Genomic DNA, 17,887 nt, shown 5'->3' on the forward strand with positions numbered 1-17,887 from the left:
GCGACACCTCCACACATAACATTGCCTATTTGTTAATTTGTATATTATCTTCTTTTTCAGGCAGTAAACACAAGAAATGGAAGGAGTATTACTTCATACTCAACGCACAAGAACAACATCTACTCTTCTTTGAGAATGATAAGGTATAGTATTTCAGATAAATGTACAGTGTTCAACTGTATTATTTCACCCCTGTATATTCATACAGTCTCCTGTGTGGGTGTCTTGAGTCTGTACTGTTAAAACAAATGATGTACCCTGTATGCTTAAATGATTTACAACCTAACCACTCTACCAATCAATTTTAAGTTCAGTAAAACCAATCATGTACATCATACCATCCAGAGGATTTTAATGATGGCATTTTAATCTGAACAATACAATCTTAACAGAATTATTAAATTTGTTTTAAACTTTTTTCAAATCTCTTTTATTAGAAATATTATTAAATACATCCTGAAATAAGACTAGTTTATCAGCACCATATTTTAACTTGTGAATTTGTTTGCATTTGATGCGCCTGTTTTATATCTTTCTAATAAATTTTCTAGAAAACACGGCCAAAGGGCTTGATTGATCTGAGCTACAGTTCAGTGTACACTGTACATGAGAGTCTGTTTGGGCGCCCTAACTGCTTCCAGATTGTTGTACGTGCTATGAACGACGTAACTAATTTCTTTTTGAATGCAGAAACCACAGAACTTACACAGGTATGTACAAACAAGTAACAAAGTTATACAGTTATGTAATAATACTAATAATGTATCAATAAATAATGTAATGGCAGTATGGCTTGGGGGTTATGATTTTCAACTAATCCAATGGTTCTGGTTCAAATCCTTTTACTCTGCTAAGTATGAGTATTTTTATCATAGCCAAAATAGTTTAATGTGTTTAATTCTAATCTTGTAATAGCATATCATAGTCTATTGTTATTTTCACAGAGTACAAGTGATGTTTATTGCTTGATGAATGAAAATATGTAGTACATTATAAATTGTTTTTCTAGGCTTGGATACAAGCTATCAGGTCGTACTGTTCTCGAGTAGCTAGGCCGGCAAACAAGTCTGGTCTAAAGCAGCTGAAGAGCCTTGCTTTGACAGTCCTTGAAGCTCATAAAATGCCTGCCAAACAACTTCCACACCCCTACTGTGTGATATCACTGAATGATGTTAAGGTGGCTAGAACTCAAGTACAAGAGGGCAATAGACCTATATGGAATGAAGAATTCATTTATGAGTAAGTGATTATTTAGCATATGGGGGCATTGTAAGTTTTGTTTTTAATGCAAAATTCATGTTTCGAGAGATTCATAAATCAATCTAGTCACTCCCAAGAAAATACAAAATAATCATGTACCATATATATACCGTTTATCCTCGGTTATAATCCCACTTCAGGTCTAATCCCACCTCCCCTACTTTTTGTCTGATTTCACAAACAAGCATATCCCCAGGTATATTCCCAATGTTGACTTTTGCTCTGGATGTAGGCCCTTCTCTAGGAAGTTCAGATGAGTTTTTACAAAAAATGCTTACCAATCGTTTTTTTCATGAACCAGGGTAAAATCTGCCCAATTTTGTGTTCTAGGCGGGTGGAATTATACCAGAGGATATACGGTATATGTAACATATTTTAGTAGACTTATTTTATAAAAAATATTGTTTACTATTTTTAATCAGTCTTTCACTTTACTTAACAAAGTATGTGTTTTTATCTCAGTGATTTTCCAGATGACATTGATTCATTTACTATTGATGTGTGTAATGGTAGCAAGAAAGCAAAGGCCATTCCTGTGTGTCGGACAACCGTTCTGCTTGAGAAGTTACCAAGTGGTCAGTCTGTGGACGATTGGTACCCACTTATATCCGTTGCATCACAGAGCAAAGGAGAGATGGGCTCAATTAGAGCGAAGATTCAGTTTGTACAGGAACTACTGATGCCACTTGAAGAATATAAGGGACTCAAAGAGGTAATTTTTAAAACAATTTATGGTTGAAGTTATATCAAATAAATATTTAAAATGCATCCATTGTTATCTGCAGGCCTTGTTAACTCGAATGTGAAATTCTTTTGTGTGTCTGAAATAATTTATAAATAATAATATCTGATGATTTCATGTTGGGTATACTGTATACACTGTACAAAAAAGCAAACTAAATTGAGTTTACTTTTCTTTCAAATAGCTGATTTTAGCTGAAGATCATCACATTATATATGCTCTAGAAGAGGCATGTGTTAAGGATAGACCACAGCTGGCTGGGGTAATTTTAGATATCTTTAGACGAGAGGGTCAAGAAATTGGACTGCTAGAAGCACTAAATAGAAGGGAAATAGAACATGAAGGTATGTCATTGATTGTCTATGAACAAGTGTATTTGTAAAGCTCTGTCTACACTATCAAACTTTATGTGACAAAATTATATGGACATGATGATGTCATATTACTACCATATTTGGGCACATTACACTTTTTTTGTCAAACAGGTTTGATAGTGTAGACAGAGCTTTAGGGGAGATAAGATAAAATAACTATTGTATTTACTAGTAAAAATTAAATTGAATTTCATAGACAATAACATTTTAAAAAGGGAAAAACTGCAGAAAAAAGTTTCAAAAAGATGTTGCATTAGAGCTAATATAAACCATACATTCTTACAAAGATACAGCACTATTGTATGAAAATAGTGGCCATTTTGTTTATACAAAATGCTGTCAACAATCAAATCAAATAAAAAAGAAAACATAGAAGAAATTGTAAAGTTAGACGACTTTATGGAATTTGAATTTGAAGACAAGTAGTGACATTTTATCCCAAGAATGAATTTTTGCTAATGAAGCCTTCTTTCAATTGATTTCTTATACATAATGATATGTATATAAATCCTTTTTCATAATATTGTAATGCTGTACCATATATTATTTTTGTATTTTCAGAGGGCCAGACAACCCTGTTTCGGGCCAACACACTAGCCACAACATTAATGGACAGGTATATGCGAACATCTGCCCAGTCGTTTATTCACAGAGCTTTGAGAGAAGTTGTTAAGAAAATTATGGATGCCAAACAGTCCTGTGAGGTAAGAAAGTGTCAGTAATGAATTTGCTTTACACAAATACATACAAACATTAAAAGACTTTATGGCCATTTTTCTAAAACCCATTTTAGTCTTAAACTTTTAATTATAACCTGTAGAAATGCTTTTAAACTAAACCGCAACTAAATCAAGATCATGTTGACTAATCCAGATGAATTCTAATCGATTTTTACAACATTTTAATGTTGAAAAACACTAAGCTAAAAGGCTGAATAATTTGCCCTTGAAAAATTTTTTTTAAAAACATGAATAAAAGAAATGTATAAAGAATGAAGCTGTATAATCTAATACTGTGTAATCCCACCCCATTAATTTAGGCTAAGTTCAGATACAAGATTTTTTTATACTAGTATAAAACCATTCCTTAATTTTAACAACATTTCATACTATGGGACTATCTTGGTAATTAAATTCAATTTTGCTTTTTATTTAAAAATATAAGTATATATTAAAAAAAGAAAAAAGTATGCAATATCAGATAATATCAGGATCATCCATCTATTGTAATGAAGCCTGAATAATTTAAGTTAATTTAAATGATACCATAATACACTCAATAATTTCATTTTGCTAGCAGACTTGTAACAATGAAAAGACAGATGTATTACTATAACTAAAGTTTAGCATACTCAGGTGAAATTTATTATTATTTTTTTCCATTTCAGTTGAATCCAGCAAAGTTGGAGAAAGGAGCAGATGTATCTGTGAATCTTGAACATCTTGTAGGGTTTTTAACGGAAATCACAGAATCAATTTTTAAATCAACAAACTTCTGTCCTCCGTAAGTATCAATTTCTTATGTTCTTACCTCCTTATTTATTTTATTTTTTATTTTATTCCTTTTAGCAAAAAAAACAAACAAGCAAACAGAAAATAATACAGATCAAAGGTCAAGACACACTTGAACAGTTCTGCCAAGAATCTTATTAAGGGTTGTTTTCTTTACCATCTCATCATCATTAGTTTAAAAAATTGCATATTATATACATTGATTAACTCGAAATTGTTTTTTTTTATAACTATGAATGTTTTAGTAATACACACTGTTTTTTGAGTTTGGTTTTTTTAAATCTACAGCCTTAATTAATTTTTTTTTATTCAGAGCATTGAGGTATTTGTGTGGTTGTTTACAACGTGATGTCAAATCAAAATGGCCGAGTGATGAAATAGTACATGCTAGGGTTGTAAGGTGAGATAGACTACATAACTTGCAACAATTTCAATTCATTCACATGTATCAGGAACACTAAATAAGTATTGTTTTCTTTTATTTTTCAGTGGATTTATTTTCCTGAGGTTAATTTGTCCTGCAATCCTAAATCCAAAATTATTTAACATTGTTTCTGGTAAGTATAACATATTTCCAGTTGTATTTCTTTCAAGACTAATGTAGTAAATCCTTTTTGGGGATTTAGATGGCTATCCCTGGTATCATACCATTACGATTGCTGTTCTTTTTATCTGTATTTTTACTTGAATGGTATCGAAATAAATAAAATCAAATCAAAAGTTATACTGTATTCTTTGCTGTTAGTGAATGTTGATAAATGAGTGATCCATTATGAGAATGTTGTATAGCAATTTTTATTCAAGATTAAGTTGAGGTTTGCCATTTCCGATGTTGAGTTATTTGAGTATTTTGTAAAGCATGTTTTTGCTTTGGTTCAATAGATGCTCCATCACCAATGGCAAGTCGAACATTAACAATAGTTGCTAAGGCGATACAAAACTTGGCCAATCAGGTGGAGTTTGGTGCAAACTACAAAGTAAGTTTAGAAAGTTGTTAAATGCTTAGACTATTATTTCAACTAAATTAGAACTTGATAGCAACAAAACAACCTTACTCCAATACTATAATTATCATTTTATTCACTATTGGTAATATTTTCTTATTATTAGTGAGCTTTTGATTTATGTTGACCGACAACTTAGGTCAGGTCAAAATATGTGTCGTCTAGACCTATAAACCATCAAAACTATGTCGAGGTGTGAGAGGAATCACATCCAAATATCAATGCATATGCACAATGAATTAACATAATGGTTGTTGGTCATCACAAATGTGTCGTCTAGACCTATAAACCATCAAAATTATGTCGAGGTGTGAGAGGAATCACATCCCAATATCAATGCATATGCACAATGAATTAACATAATGCTTGTTGGTCATCACAAATGTGTCGTCTAGACCTATAAACCATCAAAATTATGTCGAGGTGTGAGAGGAATCACATCCCAATATCAATGCATATGCACAATGAATTAACATAATGGTTGTTGGTCATCACAAATGTGTCGTCTAGACCTATAAACCATCAAAACTATGTCGAGGTGTGAGAGGAATCACATCCCAATATCAATGCATATGCACAATGAATTAACATAATGCTTGTTGGTCATCACAAATGTGTCGTCTAGACCTATAAACCATCAAAATTATGTCGAGGTGTGAGAGGAATCACATCCCAATATCAATGCATATGCACAATGAATTAACATAATGCTTGTTGGTCATCACAAATGTGTCGTCTAGACCTATAAACCATCAAAATTATGTCGAGGTGTGAGAGGAATCACATCCCAATATCAATGCATATGCACAATGAATTAACATAATGCTTGTTGGTCATCACAAATGTGTCGTCTAGACCTAGAAACCTTCAAAACTGTGTCAAAGTGTGGGAGGAATCGCATCCCAATGTCAATGCATATGCACAATGAATTAACATTATGCTTGTTGGTCATCGCAAATCGAAATCTCTCTATTATAGAATCATTCATTTATGTAATTAAACATGAAAATAACGAACAATTGAAGTTAACACAATGTGGATAATATTAATTAATTAATGATTAATTTCCAGGAACCTTATATGGAAGCATTAAATCCTTTCATAGTCCTTAACAAAGGTCGTATGGTACATTTTCTAAACGAGTTAGCACAAAGTGTAAAGAAATGTCCTGCACCACCCGATAACAACACCATTGATTTAGCCCGTCAGCTAGCTGCTCTTCACCAGATCTGTGTATTCCACATCAAAGACTTACAAAAATTAAGTCAATCACAGGTATAGTACTTAAACATTGGTAAAATAAATAAAATATATGTAGTATAGTATGCCAGAGTTTATTGGTCAAAAGCAAGGCAATCTAATAACAGGATTCTGAGCTCCGGAGATCAAAGGGTTTATCTGTGGCTGCCATGATCAGTCCCACGCTCCTTAACAGACACTGCAGGTTGCTGAAAATATGTACATAGTACAGTACTGTTGGTATTTTTACAGCCAGACATAAGATCAAAGGACTGTTATGAGTTCCTATCTTGGCACAGTGTCCTGTTGAGTTGCCTTGGTCAAAGCATCTACTTGATCAATAGGAAGGCTTTTGAATTAGTCGGATTCGGATTAATGTTTTCAGATAAAATAGTTGGTTTTTTTTTAGGGGGCCAGGGTTGTAACTCACAACTTCAATAGAGGTTGGGCCTGTCTCTGATTAGCAATAGACTACAGGTTTTAAAATACTGTATTTTAAAAGAAGTTATTTAGCAGAAACGGATCCAAATTAAAAGAAAAAAAAACTTACTTTTAAATATGATTTTAAAAACTCATTGATTCTGGTCTCGATCATCTAATATCTGTTTTAAAAACTGTTTGCCTGAAGCAATTTTTAGTTGTAACTCGACCTTTTTATAAAACCGTTTTCTCAGAAAATCGTTCTTTTGAAACTTTAAACGAAAAATGTAAACATTTTCTGTCTGTTTTTTTTTAGCCAAGTTTAAAGAAGTTACTAGCAGTGACAGAGCAGCTGACAAATAAGAAGAACCAGTACATGGGGAGAGCGCAAGCTAAGCAGGCTGGCAAAGAAACATACAACACTGTGTCATGATCAGGGTGCAATCGTAACCAAAATGGAAACCAAAATATTGTGGACAAAAAGACAACCAAGGAACAACTCAGTAGGAATGATGCAATTTTATTTTAAGTGCTAATTTATTTTTCTTTTCTTTTAAGTTTGTGGTTATATATTGAACCAAATTATATAAAATATTTGTTTTCTGTATGCTTGCATTTATGTCTCTTGAAAGGTAATAATTCAATACAGCTTTTGTGTATTATACGTTTTTAATTGTTCAACCAATATTCAATTTTAACTACCAACATGTTTTTATAATGGTTATATTGAAATAAACTGATTTTTGTTTTCCTTTTTAAAATAAATGCTTCCAAGATGGAGAGAATACACATTGTTATATACAGGTAAAGATGAATCAAGAATAACATCAAGCAAAATCAGATAATTAAATTATTGATAGTGACATATTCATTTTGAATCCATAAAAAAGGCATAAAATATGTCTTGAATGAAATTCAGAATTGTATAAGTATCAGAGGAGACAATCAAGATTTGTTTGTATATATTTATTTCTATTGTAGTACTTCTAAATCTAAACAGCATAGAGGCATACTGTACGTCCACACATACTTTAACCTTTCCACTTTGGATGTCTGCAGAGTATAACTTTTGTTGCCAATCTGTGTCTGTCTGTAGAACAAAAGTTATCAATACCAAATAATAATTACATAATACTCATATTGGAAAAAAACTTGAAAATAATATTAACATAGAAAAGAAACCAATACTTTTTGTTTTTATTGGTAATAATAATTAATAAGTAATAAGCAACCTGATCCAAACCAAAATCTAATGGCAACAGTCCAGGAATTTTTATGAAGATTTGCCTTTTTAAAATGTCTTGCACGCATAAAGAAGCACAAACACAACATTTTTGATAGATTCAATAACATTTTAAAAGTCTATAGCATACCACTATAATTATCAGATCAGTATTTTTTCAATAGCATATAAAAATTGTTGGTAAAACAAAATTGAAAATGTTAATATCAAGAGAGACATACAATCGGGTAGTACAATTTGTAACTTATTTCTATGCTTAAGTTAACACTTTTAAAATGTAGTAAGGCTCAAAGTATAAAGCATGTCAGTAGAATTATGTAAAATACGTGTACCACTACTATACTACCAGAAACCTTTACCATTTATCTTTTTATCTTTGGTGCTTCATGTTTCATTTAATGAAATAATAATGTCTAGTAATCATATTTAAACAGCTTTAATTTTAAATTTAAATATCCATTCATACAGTTGTAAACAAACAGCAAAATAGTGTTTGTTTACAAATAGTGTGATATTAATTTCTAGGTTATTTTATTATGTATTCTATCATCTGTTTTCCAAGACAAGGGGAAAGACAATAACAGTATGTTGTAGTATAGTTTATTGTTTCACCATGGGTTACAGTTCACATGTGTAAAGTGCCAAGGGTTTTTTCTAGAAATAAATATTAAAAACAACCGGTAGAAGTTGCAATATCAATTATTTATTGGTGAACTTTTGTACACCACTGTCATATATCACAATACCAATGGGATTGGGTTCCAATTGCTAACAAATTGAAATGCAATGAACTTCTGAAAAGTGTATAAAGTTGACTAATGCAAATGTTCATGCTAGAACAGGCCTGCATTAGGCTATGTATGTCCATGTCTTCTGGAAGAAAGCGTTGCTAATACATGCCTGTGAATTGTTTGTTGTCTTGGGTCCTGTTAGGCTAGTTAGGTCCCTGTCCACTGGAAAAAGGTGAACATTGTATAGCCTGGGTGAACACTTTTTAACTTTTAGCCTCTATGTCAAACCCATTCCTGATGTCCATATAGTGTATCAGCTAGTCAGAGCAATTGTGTAAATTGGTAATTATCGCTACAGACTGCGTATTATATTTATGAAATCATGTTAGGAGTCTGATTGCTTATAGTTTGCATGTTAACAGGCTCTTGTATTCTACTTAACACTAATGATTCTCAAATTTGTGCTTGTATCCACACTTTTCTATGCATAGTTATAAAACCATATGAGTAGAAAGCACACAGAACCTGCACTAAGTTTAACCTATTGACCTTTCACCTCTTAACATTTCATGCAATACCAATGATAGTAATTTTGATTTGTTAATAATAAGGTATGTAATAATCATGTGATTTCAACATTGTTTGGTGTGTATAAAAATATCAGTATTTTAAATTTTAAATTTTCTTCGTAGAGTAAACACAGTTTAAAAACGATTTGTAATTACTTGACGTGATGTTGTCATTGTGAATAATTTTAAGAGAATATTGACAGTATTTTACTAAGTCATTGAATTGTGCAACTAATCCGCCTTGTTTAATTTTTTTTTTGCAATACACGACAATAAAAAAACATTAGAACCAAACAGGTATTATAAACCACTAGAAGGTAATTGAGTTAAGGCGATTAGGAGAACGAAACTAAAACATGGCCATCATGATATCTGATCAAAAATATGTTTAATACATAAAGATAATAATCTAAAGTATTATAAGAACCACATAAATCGTGAAATGAACTATTGTTTAATGGCAATATGATAATTTCTTGTTCAAAAGTCTTCAAAAATATAAATGTTTACATATTTTTTAAGATCTTTTATAGAATATAAATGGTGCAAAACTGGTACGTGATTGGCTGATTGATGCAGACATATTTGATGGTTCCTTGCCATGTTGGCACACATTTTGAGCATTGATCCTATGTTTCTAGTGGTTTATGATATCTATATGATCAATATCATCTGGATTGACTATGAGACATTTTCCAATCTCGTAATCATTTTCATGTTACTACCAATCAGCATAATTGTGGAGAAATTGAGGTTAATTGTTGAAGTTATCACAACTCTGGTTGGTTTGTACACATGTGCATGATCGGTGCTCTCTATTGAATTGTAGTTTTAGGTGCTACATATTACAATCTAATAGCTCTTTCGCATCGACTAATACAACTCTGGTGTTCAACCCACATGGGGGTGTTACCATACGTGTTCAATACATATATATTGTGTATGCCCCTGGTGTGTGTAAAATCACATTTGCTAGGCGATGTGAAACGGGTATAACTTTTCTACATGTGGGTAATGATCCAATGGTTATGACAAACTGGATTGGTTATACTTCATCAAATAATGTTCATGCTATCAGTTATATTTTATACCTATATATTTAATTATTTAAAACAGTGTTTCATTTTTTAAGACTTATTCCCAGTATAGATTAAGGCCTTTACTTGCATGGATATGTCAGAGAATGTGGTCATTTTAAAAATAAAATACCATAGAAAATGAAATAAGTTAGCATAAAAATCTAGAGAAGAAATCAAAGGTACATACAGTTTCATTGAACCCAAGTACAATTTGTACTAGTAGGCTAAAAAGGGTGTACTGCAGCAGAATTCCTAAATTGCAGACATCCTTATAAGAGGGTCACATTCTTGGTTCCAATGGGTAATATAAAATTCAATTCTTTTTAGATTCTGTTCAATAGCATTTGATATTAGAACTTACAATATTAGCTGTAGGCCTATGTTGTGTATAACTTACTGTATGGTATTAATTATTTCAAAATGGTAAATTTATAGTTATTTTGACTCCATATATTATTGATAAACTCCTATTGTATAAATATGTTGTAAATAATGAAAAACAACATTACCCAATTAATTAATTAAAACAATACAATTTTGTATACAATAATCTTTTTTTTTAATTATTTAATTTGAATTCAATATAATAAATAATCTGTTGTATTCTTTAAATATCAGAATTGATTTGCTATTTTATATTATGTTTAGATTTAATAGTGACTGTATGATCATTTATTTAGTTGTTTTCAGTACTGTTTTTATACTATATTTCATTATAAAATCATTTAGTTCAACGTCATATGTAATTCCTGTGTTTGCCCATTTATGATATTTAGTTTAATATTGAAATATTTGCCAATTGATTTGACCATTCCATGAAGAGAGGGATACAAATTCGTGGGAATGTGCAATTACCTGTTTAGAATTACAATTTAGAATTCCGTCATCCCTTGCGGAGGTCGTTCCTAACAAGATGTTGCAGCATGGTAGTTATGCTATTCCGCTCAATGTTGGTTTAAAAAAATGTCATTCATGATTCAAATTCATGATTGGGGAAAGTCTACTTGGTAAGAAACAGTTCCCACACAGTCATGAAATGTATCAAATGCATGAGAATGCTTGTAGAATTTTGTCCCCATCTGGTGTATGGAATTTTTAATAATTTCATTTCAAAGGCTTACATAAAATATAAAAAGAACATATTTCAAAGTTCTCTTGTAATTGACATATGGTTTTATAGATTTAATTTTACCCTGCTAATTATTAATTTTGAAAAGATAAGCAATGTTTATTTTAACCGTGTGAATATACAGACACAGTAAAACGTGGACTGTACCATGGGAAAATATACAGTGTACTACAGTATATTAATACTACTCTTTATTGCATATATCCTATGTTACATTTCTTCAATGACAGGATTTTGAGTAAGATAGGTAAAAAATGTTTTTTCCTCTGTACCCCTTTTCCACTAGACAATTTTGATAGTGAGTAGTAGTGAATTCTGTATTGTTACACATTTATGAAGTCTGTCTTGGTTTTTGAGAACTGAAAATGATCAACTTATAACTGCACTGGTCAGGTTTTAGACCGGATGTGTTAATGTAGAAAGTGAACAATTAATATGGTTCAAAATGATGTGTGTATGAAAAGATCAGATACCAAATATAGCGAGAGGAAGTGAAGAAATAAAAGTGTAGAAAAAACATTTGTTGTGTGTTTTTGTAAGTTAAAATAGCCATAAAAATCCGTTCTTAGGTAGTAGTAGTAGCATGAATAATGTATTTTAGACAAAGATAAGAACTAATGTATTCTTACAATCAGAAGGTTATGATGATCTGTAAATAGACATGACAAGACCTGTTAAGGCCAATTTATGCAGACGAGCAGTAACAGTAAGCAGAAAACCGCGTAGCTTGTCTTAGAGTCTGTATCTATCCGGAGTGGTGTGTGTGTAAATGGTCATAAGGAATAACATAGATTCTACATTTTTATTCTCATTACTGCTCATCTGTGTAAATTGGCCTTAATGCTCAGTCATTTACCTGGCTTGTTACTACCGACCAACGTTAGCAGTAACTGTGCCATTGAAACCAAGTTACCTGGATAACAAATTAAGCCTGATCAGGCCAAATATATTGGTATGTATTGGTAGGCATAAAGGTGTATCCTTAATTTTGTATTATCTGCCATGCATTATTTTCTCACATTTCAACTATGTCCTGTTTCTGCTGCAAAAAAATAACTGGTTATTAACTATGTGAATAAATTAACCCAAAAAAGAAGAAACAGGACACATTTTAAGTAACCAGTTAAATGGCAGCCTGACAATAATGGTTAAAAACATCCAATCGATTCAGTGTTTGAACGCTGGTTATTACTGTGCAACTTTTAGCTGCAACACAAAATAACTATTATTGATTGACTACACTGCAGTAACATTTGAATTAACCGGCTGGGCACGTCCAGATCCCATCGGTTTCCATCGACAACCACCCACTGCTTTAAACGGCACCAATTTAGAAATTCAGTCTATATAAAAATTATATTTTAAATCCATTTTGAAATAAACAGTTTATCAAGCACTATTCAGCAGAAACCGACCCTATTACAAGTCTGCAATTTCACAATTAGCTTTTGTAAAAAAAAAAATTTAATTGAGACAGTAATCAAACAAAATCAACTTTTTACCAGAAAGAAGTCAGTTTATTTTAGAAGAAAACATAATAAGATTACAATACTACTAAACTGTAACATGTACATACATATTATAACAGTAAGATTCTCATCATTAGGGGAAGAAGACCATATTGAATACATTGATCTTTGCATAAAGATATTTGAGATTGTAAATACTAGGTATTATGCTATTCTCTTCTCAAAAAGATTTTATACCGCAAAAAAATAGTTGTTTGCACACATCTCTACTTCACCAATGACAGGCCATATAAATATATATGGTATTATATTACATAGTACCTAGTGTACATTAGCAGAACTGTACTCATTATGTTTGCCTGACTGCAAAAAAAAAATGAAACTATCAAGATTACACATGATCACACTTCTTCACAAATTAACATGAACACTGATGTTATTGCTTGCTGGCAGCAGACATGGCACAAAGTATGACATACAGATAAAGTCTTTAAAAAAACTAAAGATGGCTGTCCAATTGATCGATATTCAATTATCAAATACAAAAATTCATTTATTATAGTAAAATATTGGAAGTCTAAATTAAATAAAACTTTCAATAATCGTTAATTTCAGTGTAAAATTAAATGCATATTATGTAAAAGACTAAAAAAAAAGATTACTAAAGAGTTTAAATAAAAAAAAAACAATTACAACAAATTCATTACAGCTTGTTAATTAATAGATGATAAACTTATTCTTCACAAGAAATCGGTCAAAAATATGAGTGCTTGATAAATGTTATACAGAACTTGGGTGACGACCTCGTGCAATTCTTTTGAAGAAAATTTGATAGAAAAATGAACAAAAAAAGTAAATTCTTGTGAACTCTGAGCTCAACCGATCATTTATGAAAAATAAATTCATCATCTAAAAAGCAACATTTATTCTGTAGCTGGAGCCTTTTCTACATTAAATGGTTTGTCAATTTCGACTATACCACTATCAGCAATGATAACTGCTTGTTTTGGAGTAGAGCCATCCACAGCTGTATTCTCTACTTTTCTTACAATATCCTAAAAAAAAAATCAAATCAAATTTGGAGGGGTTATTGTAATTAAAATAATTTTTGTTAAATTAAATACCAGCCTGCCTGCATGTTCTCTGCTTCAGAGGCCGAATCATCCGTGAATTTCATGTGTAATTTGGGATTGCATTTAGGCCATTTTAAACTTATTTTTACTAAGCCATAACTTTTTATCCGAGTTCTATATCTCTACTACTACCTGCAGCATTTAATTTTTAATAACTTGTATCTTAGCAATGTAAATAATGTAAATTCCATTTGGGGATTTAGAGGGCTATCCCTGGTGGTACCAGACAAAATGTTTTTATCTGTTTTTGTTTTCATCAAAGATAGCTTACCATTCCTTTGACAACTTTTCCAAATACAACATGTTTTCCATCAAGCCACGTGGTCTTTATAGTAGTGATGAAGAATTGGGAACCATTTGTATTTTTACCAGCATTAGCCATACTAAGCCATCCTGCGCCATAGTGCTTCAGTTTAAAGTTTTCGTCATTAAATCGTTCTCCATAAATACTTTTGCCTGTGCAGAACAATGTTAATTATTATTATAATGTTGTGTCAACAAATTAAGAACAATAACAGAACATATTAGTATAATGGTTTTTAGGTACACTTAGCTTAAAGCTTAATTCAAGGCCTTCTAGCCAGCAGATTTTAACACAGAACCCTCACAAGAGACTTTTGGGTGGGTACCTAAAGGTACAGTTTTATTTTTTCACATCCACCCACAACTTCTTTACACTCATCAAACATTTTTCACTACTACATCTCTGATATTGAGTTTTAATTTCACAGTAATATTTTATATTCTGTCATGTCTGGAGAATGGTGAATACAAATATTGCCTAACAACATTTTACAATTTTATTTTTTTAGGGGATAGTCCTTCGGGGGGAAAATATAGAGAGTGACGTCAGACATGTTATATTTCAAATGTATAACATGACTACACCATTTCAATCAAGCACATTCACATAGGCTATGTAATAGGCCTACTAACACTATGTTAACCTTAAAAACTTGATACATAAATTCCCCATTATTTATTCAGTGAATAGTCTTACCTCCGGTACCATCTCCTCTAGTGAAGTCACCACCTTGGATCATGAAGTCCTTGATGACCCTGTGGAATTTACTGCCTTTGTAGCCCTCTTTACCCTAAAAAAGTGTTTAAAATAAGCTTTATCTACACATTATCCTTTCATTGCTTCTCATAGGGAAAAGATACAATACATGGTTCTGTGGTTGAAATATGCATATAATTGACAGCACAACCTGCTTCAAATTCAGCGGGGCTCATTCAAACAAAGACAAGGTGGGGCTATTATAACTTCCCTATTTCAAAGTAGTTCCCGATATGTAAACATTATAGGCTCTACTAATACTAAGGCTCTGTTACATTTTCTGCCTTTGCCATGTTTACCAGGGCCATGGCCAGCATGAGGCAGACAAGTTGCTTGCCTTGTCTGAAATTTTTTTCAATTTTCACTATCCACCGCAATTCCCTAGCAGAGATCGTCAGAATTTATATTAATTTAAAGCATCTTTGCCCCATCTGTTTTTAACCTCTCACTACGGACTTGTTTACTTTTCTACATGTTAATTGTTTATACTATAAATGCAGATGCCTGTTATAGCACCCTCTCTTGCTATGCTTTCATAAAATCACCTCTCTTTGTGCCAGTTCTACAAAGTTCTTTACAGTCTTTGGAACTGTTTTTCCAAACAATCCAATCTCCACTCTGCCTTGGAATTCACCACCTATTTCTATGTCAAAAAAAACCTGTAAAATAGGAACAATAAAATTCTTTAGAGAAAAACATTGAATAGTTTTGTTTTGGAGTGCAATGGGTACAAATAATGTCATGAAGTGATTATATTTTCTATATTTTATGAGGCGAAACATTTATTTGAGGGGAAATTTATTTATGAAGAGGGTGTTTATTCAAAAGGAGGGATTGAGTTTATTCAAAGCGGAGGCGTTTCTTAGGATATAGGCCTATGGTAAAGACTAAAGTAGTTTGTTGATATTTCAACCATCAGGCCTATCTGTATGTCATCGCATGTCTATAATTAGATCATAAAGAATAGATAGTAGGGAAGAAATAAAGAATCTGGTTATCTAACCAATCATATAAGGTTTATCGCAAATAGCGTGCGCGACGCATGGCCACCATTGGTGGGAAGGATTTGGGAGCAAACGTCACAACGCGTACGTACAAACAACAAATCATGTACGTACGCGTTGTGACATTTTCTCCGAAACCCTTCCATCATGCATTGTGGAAGCTTATTATTCAGTCTCTGCACTCATCTAGCCTAGTTAGTATAATATTGGCCTATACTTAGGCATAAACTAGTTAGCCTAAGTATATAATTAATAAGTATAACAAAAATCTTGTTATTTTTCTTCGAAAAGTGAATAAAATAAAAAGGTTTAATTTATTTTTATATATTGGGGACAAAACTCCAACAATACAACATTTATAGCAGCAGTAGAATCTATTTTATAATTTTAATATGTTTATAATCAATTTAAAGCAGGTGGCTTATGCTGGTTGGTTGATGTCGCTGCTGCAAACTAGCGGAAGTAACTCAGCAGAGAGGGCATGCACACTGAACTGTGCTGCAGCAGGCAGAAAGTCATGTTCATGATGTGGCAAAACAGAGCTTAACCATACAATAGACAATATACTTACTACATCTGTAACTTTTGGTCCACCAGACGATCCCTTCTTTGATTTATCAGCTGCAGTCGGCAGAAGCAGATATATCAGAGAAGCAAGTAAGATAGACAGAACAAGGATAGCCTTCATGTTTCTTGCTAGAAAGTGCCACATGTAATAAATGGTATCTGGGTCGCGAATAGGTGTACAAACTTATTGTTCTTTCTCGATCGATTACGATGCTGTCTGCTGGTTGTGAGTGGTAGTTAGTATTGAGGGCGGTATTCAGGAAATGCTGCCACCAAGAGAGTAGAGTGTTCTAAAACTTTATGAAACTGCGCCAGAATACTTCACTCCTCCGATACTTAAATGATCTGTCACGTCATGTTTCATTTATACAGATTAACATGTTTACTGACAAGGCTCTAGTTTGAATTGATTTGAATTTAATCTCAAATTATAAAACTAATTTTAGTGTTGTGCATTGGGTGGGAGAAACATCTTATTTTAAAAATGTTTTACTAAACGTCAGTAGTGGTAATTAAAATAGTTTGTTTGATAGACGATTTCCAGCTTAAAAAAGCTTAGATTATAATTTATTTCCATTGGGGTCTTTCGCATACGGAAAAAATATAGGCTACTTCCAATTGAAGTTCACCACAATCAGCAATGATAAAGTCTTTCTTTGGTGTAGAGCCATCCACTGGTGTACCTTTCATCGTCCGTGCGTACAACATCCTGAAAATTGCAATTTATTTTTAGAGATCAACATAATAAATGGTTACTCATTATGTTTACTATGAATGGTTACGAACATAACATCAGCCACAGTGCAAACCGTAATGTGTTACAATAAAGCATACCAATCCGCTGGTAACTACACCACAATTTTCTCCATCAAGCCATGAAGACTACCGTTGTGATAAAGAATCGAGAATCATTTGTGTCTTTACCATTAGCCATACATACTAAGAATTCCTGCACAACCATGATTCAGGTTGAAGTTTTCATCATCAAAAAATGTTGTTTCAAATATACTTTTACTTGTTAAGGATCGTTTTAAATTATCACATAACTAACTATATATATACTGTCATATGCTATGACTTTATCCAAATTCCCTCACTTGCACTGATGAAGGGCTAGTGTTGCCCGAAAGCTCTGCTAACTTTTCTGGCTGTTTACTTTATCGTTTTGATTTAGCTTTTCGCTTTTTTATTTGTATCTCCATTGAGATCCAGCCACTGATACCCACAGCATTGTCATTTTTTTCAGTAATTTGCCTTTGGATTTATATATATACTGTAATATACTTTAGGCCTATTATCGACCATGTTAGCATTTAGGCCTCACAAAAGCCTGGCCTAGGCATTTGTGGTTGA

At 32.2% G+C, this 17,887-nt stretch overlaps 2 protein-coding genes across 4 annotated transcripts in view; one reads left to right on the forward strand and one right to left on the reverse strand.

The window, feature by feature from the left end:
- LOC144854724 (ras GTPase-activating protein 1-like) overlaps positions 1-11,830 on the forward strand; it is a 29,201-nt gene extending 17,371 nt beyond the window's left edge. For both annotated transcript variants that reach the window (XM_078712677.1, XM_078712678.1), the window contains 12 exons: positions 61-143; positions 552-710; positions 1,010-1,239; positions 1,723-1,972; positions 2,187-2,346; positions 2,938-3,080; positions 3,764-3,879; positions 4,201-4,287; positions 4,377-4,444; positions 4,770-4,864; positions 5,963-6,166; positions 6,867-11,830. In XM_078712677.1, coding sequence (XP_078568803.1) covers positions 61-143; positions 552-710; positions 1,010-1,239; positions 1,723-1,972; positions 2,187-2,346; positions 2,938-3,080; positions 3,764-3,879; positions 4,201-4,287; positions 4,377-4,444; positions 4,770-4,864; positions 5,963-6,166; positions 6,867-6,983 — 1,712 coding nt within the window. In that variant the 3' untranslated portion in view covers positions 6,984-11,830. The remainder of the gene's footprint in view (positions 1-60; positions 144-551; positions 711-1,009; positions 1,240-1,722; positions 1,973-2,186; positions 2,347-2,937; positions 3,081-3,763; positions 3,880-4,200; positions 4,288-4,376; positions 4,445-4,769; positions 4,865-5,962; positions 6,167-6,866) is intronic.
- Positions 1-16,749, reverse strand: part of LOC144853626 (peptidyl-prolyl cis-trans isomerase B-like) — a 45,218-nt gene extending 28,469 nt beyond the window's left edge. Inside the window, exons 1-5 of one of the 2 annotated variants that reach the window (XR_013614399.1) lie at positions 16,539-16,749; positions 15,509-15,622; positions 14,904-14,997; positions 14,175-14,359; positions 12,836-13,825 (exon numbers count right to left, since the gene is read on the reverse strand). Coding sequence is in view for 1 of the 2 variants with exons in the window: in XM_078711361.1 (XP_078567487.1) it covers positions 13,694-13,825; positions 14,175-14,359; positions 14,904-14,997; positions 15,509-15,622; positions 16,539-16,679 (666 nt within the window). In the remaining variant the exon portion in view is untranslated. Of the gene's footprint in view, positions 1-12,791; positions 13,826-14,174; positions 14,360-14,903; positions 14,998-15,508; positions 15,623-16,538 lie in introns of those variants that run through there. The other variant, XM_078711361.1, reaches the window with a different exon arrangement.
- Positions 16,750-17,887: the final 1,138 nt, after the last annotated feature.

This window comes from Antedon bifida, chromosome 10 (assembly GCF_963402885.1).
Source record: "Antedon bifida chromosome 10, ecAntBifi1.1, whole genome shotgun sequence".
NCBI classification, from domain to species: Eukaryota; Metazoa; Echinodermata; class Crinoidea; order Comatulida; family Antedonidae; genus Antedon; species Antedon bifida.